Source organism: Aptenodytes forsteri, unplaced genomic scaffold (assembly GCF_000699145.1).
Source record: "Aptenodytes forsteri isolate BGI_AS27 unplaced genomic scaffold, ASM69914v1 Scaffold483, whole genome shotgun sequence".
Taxonomy (NCBI): Eukaryota; Metazoa; Chordata; class Aves; order Sphenisciformes; family Spheniscidae; genus Aptenodytes; species Aptenodytes forsteri.
In genome coordinates this window covers 152,994-169,360 of record NW_008795316.1, presented here as the reverse complement: position 1 = coordinate 169,360, position 16,367 = coordinate 152,994, and the positions used below count along the sequence as shown (strand labels likewise).

The 16,367-nt window shown below is 42.6% G+C and overlaps 1 protein-coding gene across 2 annotated transcripts in view; it reads right to left on the bottom strand.

Annotated features, from left to right (window-relative positions):
- Positions 1-254: 254 nt before the first annotated feature.
- Positions 255-16,367, bottom strand: part of ELMO2 (engulfment and cell motility 2) — a 19,643-nt gene continuing 3,530 nt past the window's right edge. Inside the window, exons 7-22 of one of the 2 annotated variants that reach the window (XM_009279513.1) lie at positions 12,192-12,291; positions 11,830-11,981; positions 9,529-9,607; positions 8,876-8,911; positions 5,812-5,862; positions 5,358-5,480; positions 4,578-4,712; positions 4,033-4,137; positions 3,845-3,953; positions 3,057-3,193; positions 2,567-2,730; positions 2,372-2,484; positions 1,957-2,064; positions 1,529-1,611; positions 1,121-1,198; positions 255-518 (exon numbers count right to left, since the gene is read on the bottom strand). In XM_009279513.1, coding sequence (XP_009277788.1) covers positions 318-518; positions 1,121-1,198; positions 1,529-1,611; positions 1,957-2,064; positions 2,372-2,484; positions 2,567-2,730; positions 3,057-3,193; positions 3,845-3,953; positions 4,033-4,137; positions 4,578-4,712; positions 5,358-5,480; positions 5,812-5,862; positions 8,876-8,911; positions 9,529-9,607; positions 11,830-11,981; positions 12,192-12,291 — 1,774 coding nt within the window. In that variant the 3' untranslated portion in view covers positions 255-317. The remainder of the gene's footprint in view (positions 519-1,120; positions 1,199-1,528; positions 1,612-1,956; positions 2,065-2,371; positions 2,485-2,566; positions 2,731-3,056; positions 3,194-3,844; positions 3,954-4,032; positions 4,138-4,577; positions 4,713-5,357; positions 5,481-5,811; positions 5,863-8,875; positions 8,912-9,528; positions 9,608-11,829; positions 11,982-12,191; positions 12,292-16,367) is intronic. The other variant, XM_009279512.1, reaches the window with a different exon arrangement.

Sequence of the window (16,367 nt, the reverse complement as noted above, 5' to 3'; positions counted from 1 at the left end):
GCACAGAGCACGCTCAGACGGTCGCGCCCACCGCGGGCTCCGTGCAAGTAACAACGGTGCCAGCCTCCCGCCGCGGGCCCGAGGCTGCCTGGAGCAGCCCGTGCAGCTCAGTCCCCATCAGCCATAGTGGTACACGAAGTCGTAGCTGCTCGGCTCCTTGGGGATGGGCGGTGGCGCTTCGGGGATCTGGATGTTCTCCAAGTCAGAGCACGCTCAGACGGTCGCGCCCACCGCGGGCTCCGTGCAAGTAACAACGGTGCCAGCCTCCCGCCGCGGGCCCGAGGCTGCCTGGAGCAGCCCGTGCAGCTCAGTCCCCATCAGCCATAGTGGTACACGAAGTCGTAGCTGCTCGGCTCCTTGGGGATGGGCGGTGGCGCTTCGGGGATCTGGATGTTCTCCAAGTCCAGGAGTCTCAACTTCATTTCCATGCTCAGCAATGTGTCCAGGTCACTTTTAGTCAGCTCACTGGACATGTCCTTCCCCAAGAGAGCATTAAGCCCATCAATCCAGATACAGTACTGTGGAAAAAAAGGATCATTCACAGCTCCAGGCATAAATGATAGGTTATGCTGAATCTTGCCGTTCATGCAACAATTAGAGATACTCCTACACAGCTCCAAAATAGGAAACATGGGAGTTAACCTATGGGGGGGAAAAAAACCCCAACCCCAGAACAGTGCCCACAGAGATTTCCAATGGAAGTTAGAAGCCTAGAGGTAAGCATGACACCGTGGCTCTAGGAGAGGGCCAAGAAACAAGAGTTTCTATTGTGGCATAACAGAAAAAGCAAAAAGCTATTTTGCTTTTTGCAATAGCAAAAGCTATTTTAGGCATCAGTGTTCTATAGAACAGGAAAAAGGGAACAACCGACTGCATAGGAGGAAAGAAAGTAGCAGTCCAGACTAAGGAAAATTAGAGTAGGAATTTTTTTTTTTTTTTAAAAAAAGAAAAAAAGGGAGGGGGGGGGGGGGAAGATTCACACTAAGCATTGGCAACATTTTCTAAGAATGAACCTGGTGGGAGACATCCTGCACAAGCCTTTAATGAGAAGCAACTGATCCTTCTTAATCTCTGAAGTTAATTGCTTTATACTCTACTGCTTAACTGCTATGTTTCTTACCTCATATTTATTAGGTGCAATGAAGTTCAAGGTCTCATCAGGATCATATAGTATCGAGAAGGCCAATTCTAACACTTCCTGAATGGAAAAGAATCTTTCATTCATTGACTGAACAAAACATCACAGCACCTTCCGCCTGCTAACCCAACAAGAGAAGCTGCCTTGCTGCAGCTCAGTGAACTTTCCCGTATCAGTATTCTGAGCAACTCTGAGCAGCCTATAGCACAACCAGACTATGCTCACGGCACCTAGCTACCACAAATGAGTACTAGGAAAAGGCCCAGATATTAGATGGGTTTTGTAAACAATACACCTGCAGTGTGGAAAACCATTTGCTCCTGTTGCTTGCTTTCAGTCTTCAACTCTACAGCACTGGATATTAATTACAGGTAAAAAGGGAGCAGTTACCTTGTTCTGTTTCAGTGCACTTTTCTCCTTCATGTGTGGACAATCCTTCCCTGTGACAATGGCTTTGATGTCTGCAACTGGAACTAACAGTGAAAAAGTAAAACTCACAAACAAGAAATCCTAACCACGAAAGACAGAACTTTGTTTTGTCTTTGCAATTGAGCATTGTTCCTGTTCTTGTAGCTCATTACTGCAGTTTTCCAAAACACATTACCAGTAACACATCCCTACAGTTGGCTGTTATAAGAAATACCAAGCAATTCCAAGACTCAGAGGATTTGGGCAAGGACCAAAAGTTGATCTCATCTCAGTCAGGGCTTCAGCCACAGCTCTTTTTCTCTCATCTCTAGGATGGTACTCGTAACAGCCTCTAGACGGCAGAGCACAGAACATTGGACAGTGTGCTCAGAGCAGTAATCGGGACTTACTTTTTTCTTGTAGAGATTCAAAGGTCACTTCCCCCTGGGCATTGTCTTCCAGATCTCCATAGTGTAGCACCTTGTGATTCAGAGCCAGGCGACAATACCAAAATCTTTCTGGAACACACATCAAGTAGAGTAAGCTGAGCAAGATCATTCCCATAAGGTCTTACAGCCACTACATTATAGTCATCCCACCCAATCCCTCTACTCCCCCAATTCCTCAGCACTGCTTCCTGTTCATGAGGGGATGGCAGTAATCTAAGAAATGCACATCTGTTCCATCCCAAACTACTGGCTGGTATAAACAGCCCAGTAACCAGCTTTCCTTTCTGGCAACATGCCTGCTGACAGGTTAATCCATTCAATCTTACTTGCCTACAGTTCTTCACATGAAAAAATGCAGTAGACACTGTCACCTCACCTTGTCTTCTGCGATTTCCAATTTTTCGAAAGCTACTTCCCTCACAAAGCCTGTTCAGGCGCTGTTGCTTTATCAGCTCCAAGATCTCAGGTTGGATTTTCTCTCTCAGCTCCCTGGAAATCAAATACAGAAGCGTAAGCAGAAAACGGAGATAACAGCAAGCACAGAAGGCAACTGGTTTTGTTAGGCACTTACACAATAGGTGGTGACTGGAAGTCATCTTGGCTCATTCTCTCAGACTGGCGTAGTCGCAGAATCTCAGAATAGCTCAGGCTGCGTAGTTTGCTCTTGAACTGGTCCAAGGAGTTTGGTTTAGAGGGGAGAGCCCGTGTGATCTGTTCCCTCACAACCTGCATAACCTAAAGAGGTTGGGCAGGGAGAAAAGCAAGTCACATTCTTGCTGCTTAACGGCAGCAGAGAACCAAGGCACAGCTCAGTGGCAGCAAAGAACTGACATAGAATAACTGGGGCCAGGAGTGTCAACGTACTAGTGACTTTGGAGATCCAGAAGAACAAAGAATGACCTCAGGTCATACCAAATAAAAGTTGGACCACCCTCCCTTACAGCCCACGTCAATGCCCTGTCATACCTTCTGCACCCTACTCTTTAACCAAGGGTACAGGCTGAGTGAACACGTGCTGTTCTGCAAAAGATTCTACAAAAATACCTCTTCTCCACTCTGACCTTATTAAAATCTTCTGCTGTCGCCCTCATTTCTTTCCAGGTCTTGTTCAACAGCTGGATGCAGATGGCAAATAGCTCCTCAAAAGCACGGTCATGGGTGAAAAACATGGGGTGATAGTCATTCCGGCCTTCATTGGCTTCAGGAAGAAACAGAAACCACAACCTGTGAGCATATTGCACAAGAGCTACTAAGAGTAACTAAAATCCACTACAGTGACAGAAACCTGATGGCGTACAGTAGTACTAACTCAAAGAGATTAAGACAGTTCAATGCTTCGTCTCCCCGTAGACAGTCTATATTGGGAATGGCAACTATCCCCACGCTTCACCATGCAAGCCTCTGAGACTCATGTGCCCTTTTCATACTAGTCCCCCCAAATGACTGCTTGCAGTTGTTTCCCACTCTCCTCTGGTAGAATTTCTTAGTGGTTAATTGTCTCAGAATGCTGTTTTGAGACTATCAGAGCTACTAAACTTTAGTCAAGTTCATGATGGTTTCTAGAGTGGTTTTTTTATACAGCACCCTGCTGAAGCTTCAGGAAGTTGAAGCCTTCCGCTTGTGTCAGTTTTTCAGGAGAACCAGAGTGCACACAACAAAATTTCTTACTTTACTTCGATACTGGTATTATCACTGGGACACTGACAGTGTAACTCCAAGCTTCCCCTGTCCTTACATGGCAGAAGTGAGATTAAGGTACAAATGCTTGTGAATATTGGTCAGCCTGTAAGCTACTTCCAGAAGCATCAGCCCAGCAACTTGAAAAACTGGGGTAATAAACGGTACTTACGGAGTTCCCCAACTTGCAGGATCTCACAGAGCATCCTGGTAAGCTCAATGGCACTGCGCCCAAAGGGACACTCATGCTTATCTTCTCGACTGCTGTTCTCCAAAACAATCTACAAGAAGAGGATGCAACGCACACTAAGAAGAGCTGCTGAGGTGTTGGTATCTGCAAAAAACAGCAGTTTCACTTACCCTGATATAGGTGTCCTGATGAAATTTGGCCAAGTAGAGCATGTTGTCCAATGCCAGCATCCCTGGAGGAGTCTGAGTAAAATCCATGGCTGGATTGATGTGATTCTGTGAAAAGAGTTTGTAGAAAGAACCCAAACAAATTAGCTCAAAGAAAGTGTGTGAGAACCTTTTCTGAATGAATTTTACAACCACCTGTCTATCAAACGCTCCCTCACATCCATCCAAGAGGTAACCTTGGATACCCGCTGACAACATTATCTGAACTTCTAGAAGAGAGATCGATTCCAAGTTCTTCATAGAATAGGTGCGTATGGTAAGTAAGTATCTCCAGACAATGTGCCTAATGAGCCCTGGCATTTAACCGATCAGCAAGTTCATAACGATCTTCCCTAGGAGTCCGAGTGTAGCCGAATTTCTAAAACTCAGATACAGAAGTATGGTAAAGCAAACAGCTATTTCCGTTCCTTATTTCCCCACAACTCTGATGGAGATCGCTTAGATTGCCTTTGCATGCTTTACAGTCAGCACTCTCTCTAGATGCATACAGTAAATCCCAGCATCTTGTAGTCCTTGGTGTACATGGCTTTGCGTTTTTCTGTTCCGCTGCCAGGGACGGTGTTGGTGTCAGACTCTGCATCAAATGCAATTCTTCTCAACTCAAATATGATGTCTCTCTGTGCCTGAAGGACAGAAGGCAGGGAAATGGTAACGTGATCAATCACTAGGGCAGTATTTTCACATAATGCACAGTCCCACCACTCTCTCCAGAGCTCACACAGTGAATACAGAGAGATGCCAAAGATCATTAACATTACATAAGAAGAGGCAATCCATTTCAAAATGGCAAGTTTCAGTATATTGGGTAAAGCAAAATACTGGTTTGCTTTTTCCTTTAACTGCCCCAAGTTTAGTTAAAGGCAATTTCTAGGCATTCAGATAATGCTAAGGCATTTCTCACTCAAGACTACAATGCATCTAAGAACTGAGTGACAGACACCTTAAAAACGCCCAGCTTCCTTGCATACTGCAAGGAAATGGATAAAAGGATGTGCCCTCCATAGAGGTGGAGTAATCAGTTTGACAGCTGGCATCACACTGGGCAAGAAAGGAATATATGGCTTCCAGTGACCACTTACATCTCTAAAAGTCCCATAGCATACAGCAGGATAGTCATGAGCATACCCTAATCTCAAGGACGACAATGTGAGGGGTGGTTTTGAAACTTTATGCCCTATCTACTGCAAATTCTATGGAGCTAGGGAGCTCAGGAACAAGGCCCCTTGTACGTCCTATTCTATCAGATCTTACTCAGCTCTAATAGTGACCTGATCATTGGGATCCATCTTGGTCATCATTCTCTCTTCCAGAAGATTAAAAGTCAGGACCTGTAGCACGTACAGCTGATGTGCCATTTCTGTTTTAATCGGGCGGTTTCCTCTGATCACATGCTGCAAAATAAAGGATAGGGTAGAAATGAAGAGAATACAAATAAAACCCGAGTTATTAGCTGTAGGCATATGCCAGGCTGCATGTACATCTCTGTATATGAAGATTCAGCTGTTTAACCTCCATATTCTATCAGAAGCATAATGATAATGCTCTGTAACAGCAGAAAGAAGCATCCTGGTAACTCCCTTTTGAACAAGTGGCTCCAATTTCACCTTTGAAAGAGTCACTTGTCTGGAAGTGCCCAGAGGGCAGCAGAATTTACACTCCACACAAGCGAAACCTCTATTGAGAGAACATTAGGAAGCACTCTGTCATTCCAGACATACTTACATTCAGGATTATAGACCTCAGGTGCTTCTGGGCAAATGCATTAGCCATTTCCTGTTGTGGAATTTAGAGATAAATAACATGAGTGAAATATAAACAAAAAGCCCACATTGTGCAGAAAGGAGAGAAAGAAGGAAGCCTATGAATTGGAGATAGCACTGGCACACAACAAAGTGCTTTTACTACAGACTGTCAATTTAGCATGGCATCTCACCACAAGGCAAGCTTCAAGTCGGAATGCAAGGGTCATCTTTAGCATGGCACAACTCACGGATGGCTCCCCTACAAAACATCATTAATGTGGAGAAAGGCACTAGGGTAGTCAAAGGACAGAAGAAAATTTAGCTTAACATTGGACATCTAATGATACTTCAACATCAGGAGATATGGCAGCAGGGAGCACACTGTGGGTTGCCCAGAAAAATCGTGTCATCTACAAGAGGTTCCTTCAATTAGCATTTCACAACTTTCTATACCTAGGTATACACCCAAGATAACAAGGGCTAGAGGATGTAGTTTTCAGGTCTCCTCCCTCTCAAAACTCTCCCTCTGAAATTTACATTTCCTTTGTCTCAGTTCCTAAGGAGATGTTTAGAAGTCAGTTTAAGGACAATTTGCAGAAGCACTTCAGTTTACAAAAATAAAGGGTAAATAATTTTCATGTTTAAAGGAAAGCTTCCAGTTTCCCTCTTTACTGCATGGCTTCCTTCCCCATATGAGGAGGGTTTTGCAAACCATCAAGTCATGATGCCAAACATCATGATGCAGCATGATGTCACAGCAGATGCAAGTATCTGCTGCAAGCCTTCGGTTCTGGGACCAATTACACATGCACCTGCAAAAATCTAACCTGTGCTTTCCTTGTAAATTGTGAAGATGCACTTTTTAAAATACCAGCAATCTCATTACACCTGCTAGGAGAGTGGCACAAGTGCCAATGTCAAGATGGAATATTATCAGAAGTTTGCCGTTATAAGCCAAATCTTTGGGTAAGAGAAATCTGTTGGGCAATACATCATCTGGAAGAAGTCCAAAAGAACTGCCAGTCTGAGATGTCTTCACATTCCTATGCAGCGCAGATTTGAGAATTGGAAGCAGATGTGCAGTCTTAGACAATTGCACTCAGTCAGCTGTACATTCTGAGCAATCCAAGACTGTTTCAACCGCTCCTATCAACCCTGCTCTTGACAGGCTTTATGAGGAGTCTGGTAAAATGTGTATATTAGCCTCATTCCAAATCCCTGTTATCACTTTCTCCAGACAGAAACCTCCTAAAACAAGAAAGTGATATGCTGGCTGACAGCCAAGCCATAATGGCTGCAAGTTCAGCAGCGTTCATGTTACAACCAAAATGAATCAGGGCTTGAGTGGAAGATATCTAAGAAGCATCTAGATGAAGTTGGAAGTGGTTTCAGAGATAACACACTGTCCTCTGAGTCATTATTTTTTACTATGATTCGTGAGATGTAGTACTGAGAATAGAACAAGGCCTGCTGTTAGGATTTGTTCATGCATGCAACACGAAGAATCCTTACTCTGCAGGAATTAGTTTGTACATGGGATGAAGTAACAGGTGACTGAAGCAGATAAACAGTGGGGAGGACAAAGACAATTAAACAATTCTAAATAGCATAGTAAGAAGCACGAGCATGCACACAGCCTAACCACTGCTAAGGGATCTATGTTCTGCTGAGAGTCCGATAATGCCCACTTTGCTGCTTGATGGGGTCATAAAAATCACAGAATCATTTATGCTGGAAGAGACATCTTGAGATCATCTAAGTCAACTCCCCTGGTTCAAGCAACATCAGACAGAGCAGGTTGCGCAGGACCATGTCCAGTCAGGTTTTTATTACCTCTACTGATGGAGACTCCACAATCTCTCTGGATAACCTGTTCCACTGATTGACCACCCTCATATTAATTTTGTGTGTGTGTGTGTGTGTGTGTGTTCAAGCGGAATTTCCTGGGTTTTAAGCTGTGCCCATTGCCTCTTGTCCTGTCAGCAGGCACTATTGAGAAGAGTCAGACTCCCTCTTCTTTAGTCCCTTCCATCAGATATTTATACATATTGATAAGACCCCCCTGAGCCTTCTCCTCTCAAGGTTGAGCAATCCCAAATCTCTCAGTCTCTATTCATATGAAAGATATTCCAGTCCCTTAATCATTTTCATGGCCCTTTGCGGTCATGTGGATTGTGTTCGGGGGGGGGGGACGGGGACGGACGGACGACACAAAAAAGAAAAGAAGTGAAAGATCCCTTGGAATTTTGTTTGCTATGAAGTTTAGTATCTTGGCTAAATTACCAACAGGGGAGTATGTTCCTCCTTATTTTCATGTGTTAAGCATATTCATTAATTTTAGAAATTATGTAACATTTAATGAGACTGTAGTTTCCCCTCTGAAGGCACTGCATCCTTGGCAAAAGTGGAGCATTCTCTGTGCCACCCAGAAAACCTAAAAAAGTGTACCAGAATCTCAAGATACAGAAGGTTCCAAATCAACCTATTAACAAGAGTGGTGATTCCCCTGGAGATAGCACGGGGCAAAAACCTTTCTTCTAATACAACTCCCAAAGGGAGAAGTCACAGATTAGGCAGAATGTATGCTCTAGCCCCCAACCAGCACTAAGTTTTGTGACTGCTCTTCACAGACAAACAGCTTTACCTTTAGAAGGATGCAGCTGGATATGAAACTGTCATTAACGCAAGCGAGATTTGGGGTATAAACTCAGGCTGCAGTAAGTTTAAGGAGACCCAGACTGCTAAAGAAATGGTTCCAGTTTTAAAATAGGTTCACCTGGTCAGTCTTGTAGTATCAGTTTCCTTTTACGATCATCTTTTTTGTCTTGTGTGCACAATAAGTCATTCAAGATTATTCCTGCTACTGATTCTTCTCCCCTTCACAATCTGAGTACATCCCCAGGAGCCCTCCCACCCTTTTCCCTAGGCTCATCCACTATCTGAAGCCTGCATGCATCATTTCTGAGATACAAGGAGGCATAACTGGAGAAAAGCTAACATGCCTACAGTTCCACATGACCAGCCCCCAGGCTTGAGTTACTTACAGTGATGGGCAGGTCTAGTGGGTTAAGCAGCTTGTCCTGCTGGCAGAAAGCAAAAAAAGGCACAAAGAGAAGCAGACAGGATTTAGCTCAGAGTCCAGAAATAAGGCACAAACAGGGCACTAGAGAAGAAAGGCTTAACACAGCAAAGCTACACAATACGACATATGCACATCTTGCATGTAGCTGAGATCTTGGGGGTTTCCTCAGAGCAGGACAGGTGTTTTCATTTCTCACATCTGCCAGTGAGAATATCCCCCTATGACTTAAGAAAGGTCCCTCTTCTGGGCAAGGGGGAGGTGGGGTGTTTGTTTAGTAAGTACATACAACCCCAAGGACTCTACCCAGCCCCTCTCTCCCATACAGAATTAACTTTCTTCAAAAAAAATTTCCATGCCGTATAGAGGATTACTTCCTGTCTCTCAAGGCCTTTCAGATTCCTTTCTGAGCATCTCCTAAACATAGATGTGCTGCTCCAGAACACATTATTAATGGGATGGTACTTTTTCTCCTATGTTGCCACACTGAAACAGCTACATAAGTTCTTGGCAAGGTCCAAGGCCTGCCTTGTCCAGACAGTATGATTTCTGAGGCGTAAATTAAACAGCCAGCCAGTAACCATTATTCAGGTTTAAAGTCAAAAAGCAAGAACAAACCTGTCTCTTGTCCTCAGGTGCCTTCAGGAAGAGGGCATTGATCAGGGCAATGGCATATGTCTGAATCTCTTGGTTTGAGCTGCAGAAACAAAAATGGGAGGATCATAAGAGAACAGACAGTATAGAACATTACAGCTTGCTGCTTTGCCTGCATTGTAAGAACGTTTACTACAGCTATCTTGCATTTCAACGGACAAGCAGGATTCAGGTAATCTACTTTTATGCCATCCAACTCTTCATAAGGCCTGCAAAAAGCTGACAGAAATTGCTGACCGATAGCTCCATTATGCAGAAGATAGTGCAGATTGCATCCCAGCAGAGCTCAGAGTTCAGCATCACCACAGTTTGTTTCCAATGCTGTAAAGCCTAGTTATACTTCAGTCTGCTATATGGATACAGCTAGAAACTTATATGAAGCAAGTAATTTTTCTTCCCTATGTCAATAGAAGCCACCAAATGCAAATGGAACTAAGGGGGAAGCATGCCTCTCTATGGCATTGCCTTCCAATCTCAGTAGTTTGGCCCAACCCACACATCTTTTTCTTATTTTCACTGAAGAGCTTCTTCAGGTAAAGGGTGCTTAGTCCCTTCCTAGATCACACAAAGCATGTGGTTTCACTTGTGATGTTTTGAATAAGCTTCCAAATGCCAATCACACTCTTTTCCACCCCCACCTTGATGCTCTATCAAATCCAGTTTTGTTTCTTACTATACTATTACTCTTGGGAGACTTCTGCAGAACCTCAAGCTCTTCTGATTAACAGAAGTCCAGTGCATCACCTATATGAATTTGTGTGTTTGTGTATACTTTTTAAAAAAGTATTTATATATATATTATATATAAAAAATTAAACTTTTATGAAACATCTAAGGCTAAAACATCTTTTAGCTTAAATAGCTATTTCCCCCACTTTGGCATTTATCCCTGCCATATCTGTGGATAACAACCATATTCTCTCTTCTATGACTCCCTTCCAAATCTTCTTCATTTTGGTGAATCTGCCATAATTCAAGCATGCAAATGTTCATGCATCATCCTAGGTTTTCCTTGGGCCTCTAAGCTTCACAGGTCTCTGAAGTCTGTCACTTCACCTCTTCTACCCTTCTTTTCAGGGTTTGCTGCTCTTTTCACTAGACTGCTTGCTTTTTGACACAGCAAAACAATTTTTAAATTAATTTCTCCTCTTCTGACTCGTCTCTTTCAGACTTGTTTCCATGGACCCATTCTTCCAGAACCTATCCTCTGTCAAAGATTGTTCCCTCCTGATAGTCTTGCCAAACAAACACCAGCAAATTCTGACTCATTCTCCAGCCTCCCTTTCTACAATATTCCCTGCTACTTTCCTCAGGAACCTTCTGTGCTCTGGAAGCACTTAAGCATATACTTATATGTCTTGAACAAAGATATTTTGCTTAAACAACTGCACAAGTGTGTTCAGTGTTAGGACCAAACCTGTGTTTTACTAAAATAGAGATTATAAAGCTGAAAGAACATATACTCCTTGCAGAACAAAGTTGCTGCAGCATTCATGAGAACTTGTTTAGCTTTTCTGTAAAACCAAGTTCAAATGTATAAACACTCTAAGCACACAGTGACATTGATGCAATACATTGTTTGCACTGTAATTTTGTTAAACTACTGTTCATTGATTAAGGAATATTAATCATATTCACAAATGGTGCTTTTCCACATTTTCAGAATTAAAAGGCTTGAGAAGAAAAAAACCAACCTACTTAAAGCTCTAACAAATGCATGCTTCTTTTTTTATGGAAGAGTAGAACTGACCTAGACAAACAGCCTTAAAAGCCAGATATTAATTGGTCAGTTCATTTGGAAAGACAGAAAGGGGAGGTGGGGGAAAAGCAAGAAAAGCCATTGTTTTCTTCCTTAATATGCAGGACAAAAAACAGAAGATGATGAGCTCTTAGATTCTAGTGGAGACAATTTAAAGAGGGGTGAAGGTGACAGATGACTGGATGCAGAAGCTTTGGGAAGTTGTTTTAGTAAAACACAGGTTTGGTCCTAATACTGAACACACTTGTGCAGTTGTTAAAGCAAACTACCTTTGTTCAAGACATATATTCATCTGCTTAAGTGCTTCCAGAACACAGAACATATTTTTCCAGGATCTTACTTTTTTAAAAATCTGTTAGAAATCCTAAAGTTCAAGTAAGATGTCATACCAGTAATACTTTAAAAATAGCGTATTTAAGTGTTTTAAACATAAAAGGCTGTATTTTCAAATTAACAGATATTCATAAAATTGATTTAAATCACAACACTGTTGGGTGGACACTCACACTTGCAGATGAGAAATGAGCTGCCCCACGGTGATCTCTTCTGCTATCTTCTGATACAGAGTCTGACTGTTTAGCACCATGCTTTCTAGAATGGCTAGGGATCGTTGGAGGATAGAGACATCTACCATAGGCTGACTCACATACCCTGCAATCTAAAAACAGATGAACCAGGAGGTCAACAGACGCCCATCCAGGAAACCTTGTGGTGAGTGAGACAAGCTAAGGGAGACAGGGCTCAGAAAGCTGGGTGCGCTGTGCTCTCAATGAGTACTCAGCTTCTCAGAGTCATCTTGCTTTTCCTGGAAGCTGCATTAAAGCAGAAAAAGAAATAGCATCCACTTACCCCCTTTACCCAAACTCACCTGTTTGATGAAGGTTATTGAGACCATGTCCCAAGAGACAATACCATGGTCCATGAGCTCCAAGAAGGCAGTCAGGGTGAAAGCCAACATCTCACTGTAACTGAGAAAACGAAGAATGCAGTTAGAAGAGATCTGGTAGCAAGGAAAAAGCCTGTCCAAGCTGAATAAGCTGGCTAAGAGAAAAACGTCACCACCTTCTCCTAATAAAACAGGCTGCAGTTTGGCAGCTGGGGGAGCAATAAAGTATTTCTATTTATGAAGACAATTTTATTGTTTTGTGGAATCATATTTTATTTTTCCTGATTACAAGCACAAATTAAAACTAGCAACAATAAGTCCCTAGTCCTGCCACCAGAGACTCACAACCACCTGGATCAGTACCTGGCTAGTCAAAGGAATAACAGGAGAAGCAGCAATACAGTATTTATTCCTGAGCAGTGCAAAGTATCAGTACTTAAATTCAACACTTTCACGTGAGGAAAAAAAACTAAACCCAACCAAAAACCAGCAAACCCCAGAATATTCAGTACAATGACCATCAGTTAAAAAAAGACCAACTTGAAAAGGGGAAAGCTTTTTAAGCTGATCGACTGAAAATTTAAACCATCTGCAAACGCTATGTTTTTCAACTGTTGTCAGCTTTGAGCTCCGGAGTAAATTTTTATCACAAAACATGCAAAAATCTTTGGAAATTATAACCCCTCCACACGCACACAAAAACCGAACAAACATGTTTTAACATCAGACAAAAACAAAGAAAAAATAATTGTCATTCTGGTAAGCTGATCGACTGAAAATTTAAACCATCTGCAAACGCTATGTTTTTCAACTGTTGTCAGCTTTGAGCTCCGGAGTAAATTTTTATCACAAAACATGCAAAAATCTTTGGAAATTATAACCCCTCCACACGCACACAAAAACCGAACAAACATGTTTTAACATCAGACAAAAACAAAGAAAAAATAATTGTCATTCTGGATATTGGGACATGTTTTAACATCAGACAAAAACAAAGACGGATTAATTGTCATTCTGTAAATATTGGGACCTGGCTTGAAACAAAACTAAAGCATCACATGAATTGTGGAAAATTTAATACATAACCACAAGACGGAAAAGTAAAAAAGACTGAGGGAAAGACTGCAGAACATGCTGAAAACATATTAGTTGCTAATATATAAGAAAATAGAAGACCTATAAATGTCATGACAATAAGTTATCAAGACTTTAAAAGTGCTTTCAGTGAAACAGAACAACTACAGTGGAAAAGCCAAGTGAATTATTTGCATCAGAGTTCACAGTGAATGTGCTTGGGGAAACTTCCAGATTACAGTTTGTTTTTTTTCTGTTTTTTTGTTTGTTTTTAAGAGAGAAGAAAAGTCTTCAAATCTGTCATTTGAACATCACTAGAAGACATTCTGGAACACACCATTAATATGAAAAACAGATCTCCAGGACCAGATGATATTCACTGAAGAATTCCAAAGGAACCATGGTAAAATGAAACATTGCCAAACTACTTATTGTGCTCTGCAGAAAGTGGCAAATATAATGCCAATTTTTAGAGAGGACTCAGGCAGGAATCTGAAGGACATCTCAGGCATTTAGGTATTTGTGACCAGAAAGATAGGCGGAATCGATAATAAAAGAATAATACCACTAGAAGAAAAAGAAATATTTAACAGGGAAGAATTGCTACGGCTTTTGTAGAGGGAAGTTATGTTTCACATCTGTATGTGTATTGGGTTTATGTGGCAACGTTTTGGTAGCAGGCGGCTGCAGGGCCGCCTCTGTGAGGAGAGGCTGGGGCTCCGTGCCAGACACAGCCGGTACCAGATGGCTCTATGATGAACCCACCACTGGCCAAAGCTGAGCCCATCAGCCCAGCTGGTGGCACTTCTGTGTGAGCATGTTTAAGAAAGGGTAAAAAACACTGCACAGCAGCTATGAGAGAGGAGTGAAAAAACATGTGAGAGAAACAACCCTGCAGACATCGAGGTCAGTGAAGGAGGAGGGGGAGGAGGTGCTCCAGGTGCTGGAGCAGAGATTCCCCTGCAGCTTGTGGAGAGACCATAGTGAAGCAGACCCCTGCTGCCCGTGGACCACCATGGTGGAGCAGATATTCACACTGCAGCCCATGGAGGACCCCATGCCGCAGCAGGTGGAGATGCCCTGAAGGAAGCTGCAGCTCGCAGGGGGCCCATGCTGGAGCAGGCTCCTGGCAGGAGCTGCAGCCCATCGAGAGGAGTTCATGCAGGAGCAGGTTTTCTGGCAGGAACAGTGGCCCACAGGGGACCCATGCTGGAGCAGTCTGTTCCTGATGGACTGCATCTTGTGGGGGACCCGCACTGAAGCAGTTTGTGAAGGACTGTATCCCACACTGGAGCACTGGAAAAGTGTGATGAGGAAGGAGCAGCAGAGACAAAGTGTTATGGACTGATCGCAACCCCCATTCCCCATATCCCTGCGCAGCTCGATGCGGGGAGGAGGCAGAAGTGAAGTGAGGAGCAGGGAGTGAAGGAGTAGAGTTGAGACCGGAAAGAAGGGGGTGGAGGGAGGCTGGTTTTACTTTTGTCTTTGTTCTTCACCATCCTACTCTATTTTTAATTGGCAAAAAAAAAAATTAATTTTCCCCAAGTCAAGTCTGTTTTGCCCAACCCATGAGCTTTTTCAACTTGTTTTCTTTCCCTGTCCTCTTGAGGAGGGGGAGTGAGAGAGTGGTTTGGTGGGCAGCTGGCAGCCAGCTGAGGTTAACCCACCACAATACTGGAGGTCTCTGAACAAATCAGTAAGTCAGAATGAGAACAGTTAAGTACAACTCCAGGACTTTGAAGAAGATTTTTATGAGGTGCTTCACCAAAGCATCTTAAAAAAACCAAAACACTCAGCTACTAAAGGGTAAAAACAAAAGCCCCTTCTTGCATTAATAACTAACTGAAAGACAAGAAACAAAAGGGTAGAAATTAAATGGTCAGGTTTCAAACTGATGAAAAGTTACAAACAAATTTCCCCACAACAGCACAGTAGTACTGGAAAGAGCTAAGAGCTAGGGGAAGCATGGAAAGAATGATTAGCACTCTGGAATGGCTGCCATAGTTACAGTGTTAATGGACTAAGACTGCAGCTTAGAAAGGGCATGACTAAAGGTTGATATGAGAGAGAGGTCTATATGGTTATGAATGGTATGGAGAAGACAGAAGAATTTACAATTTCTTATAACAAAATATGTAGAGGGAACCAAATTAATATTAGGTGACATTTAAAATAAAGGAAGTATTTTTTTTCTTATAGGACAAGTAACTGTGGAACTTAATTTCCACACAGTGCTGTAGATGTCAAAAGGATAAATTGATTAAAAAATGAAGAAGAAAAATCTATGGAAGAAACACCCAAAGGTTCTTAAAACAAAGAGATACAATTTCTACTCGGGAAACCCAAAAGTTGAAAACTGTTGGAGACTGAAAACTGATACTTTCTCTGCTATACATTCTTTAGCCCTTTCCATTCCCTAAGATAAACAGACCTTTGGCCTTCATAGCAACTCTTCTTATGATACAGGTCAAAAAGTACTGATCATGTATACAAGAGCCAGCAACACGCTTGCTGCTGACTAGCACATACGTGCCACCAGTTCTACATGAATGTTCTTGTGTGCAACTGCATGTGGGTTTTTCATAGGATACCTTCTCCCTTAGACCACAGATGAATAACTGCTCAAGGAGATTATGACCGCAAGAAAGGTAATAAAAGTCGTTTAAATTATCAAAGTGACTTTTCAATGCAAGTTTCACACATCATAAACATCTCCTCTTTTGCCTCATGAGGTTTAGCAAACAACTAGAAAGACTTTGTCTCAATTAATAGATCAGCATTTGCTATGAGGTTAGTTGCTTAATGCCACTTCAGCAAGCAAAATTAGCTCCTTATTTGAGGCCCTGTTCCAGAGTCCTGGAATACAGGAAATGTCCTGGTTTCGGCAGGGATAGAGTTAACTTCCTTTCTAGTAGCTGGTACAGTGCTTTGGATTTAGGATGAGAACAAAGTTGATAACGCACCGATGTTTTAGTTGTTGCTAGGTAATGCTTACACTAGCCAAGGACTTTTTAGTTTTCCGTGCTCTACCGACTGAGAAGGCTGGAGGTGCACAAGAAGCTGGGAGGGGGCACAGCCAAACTG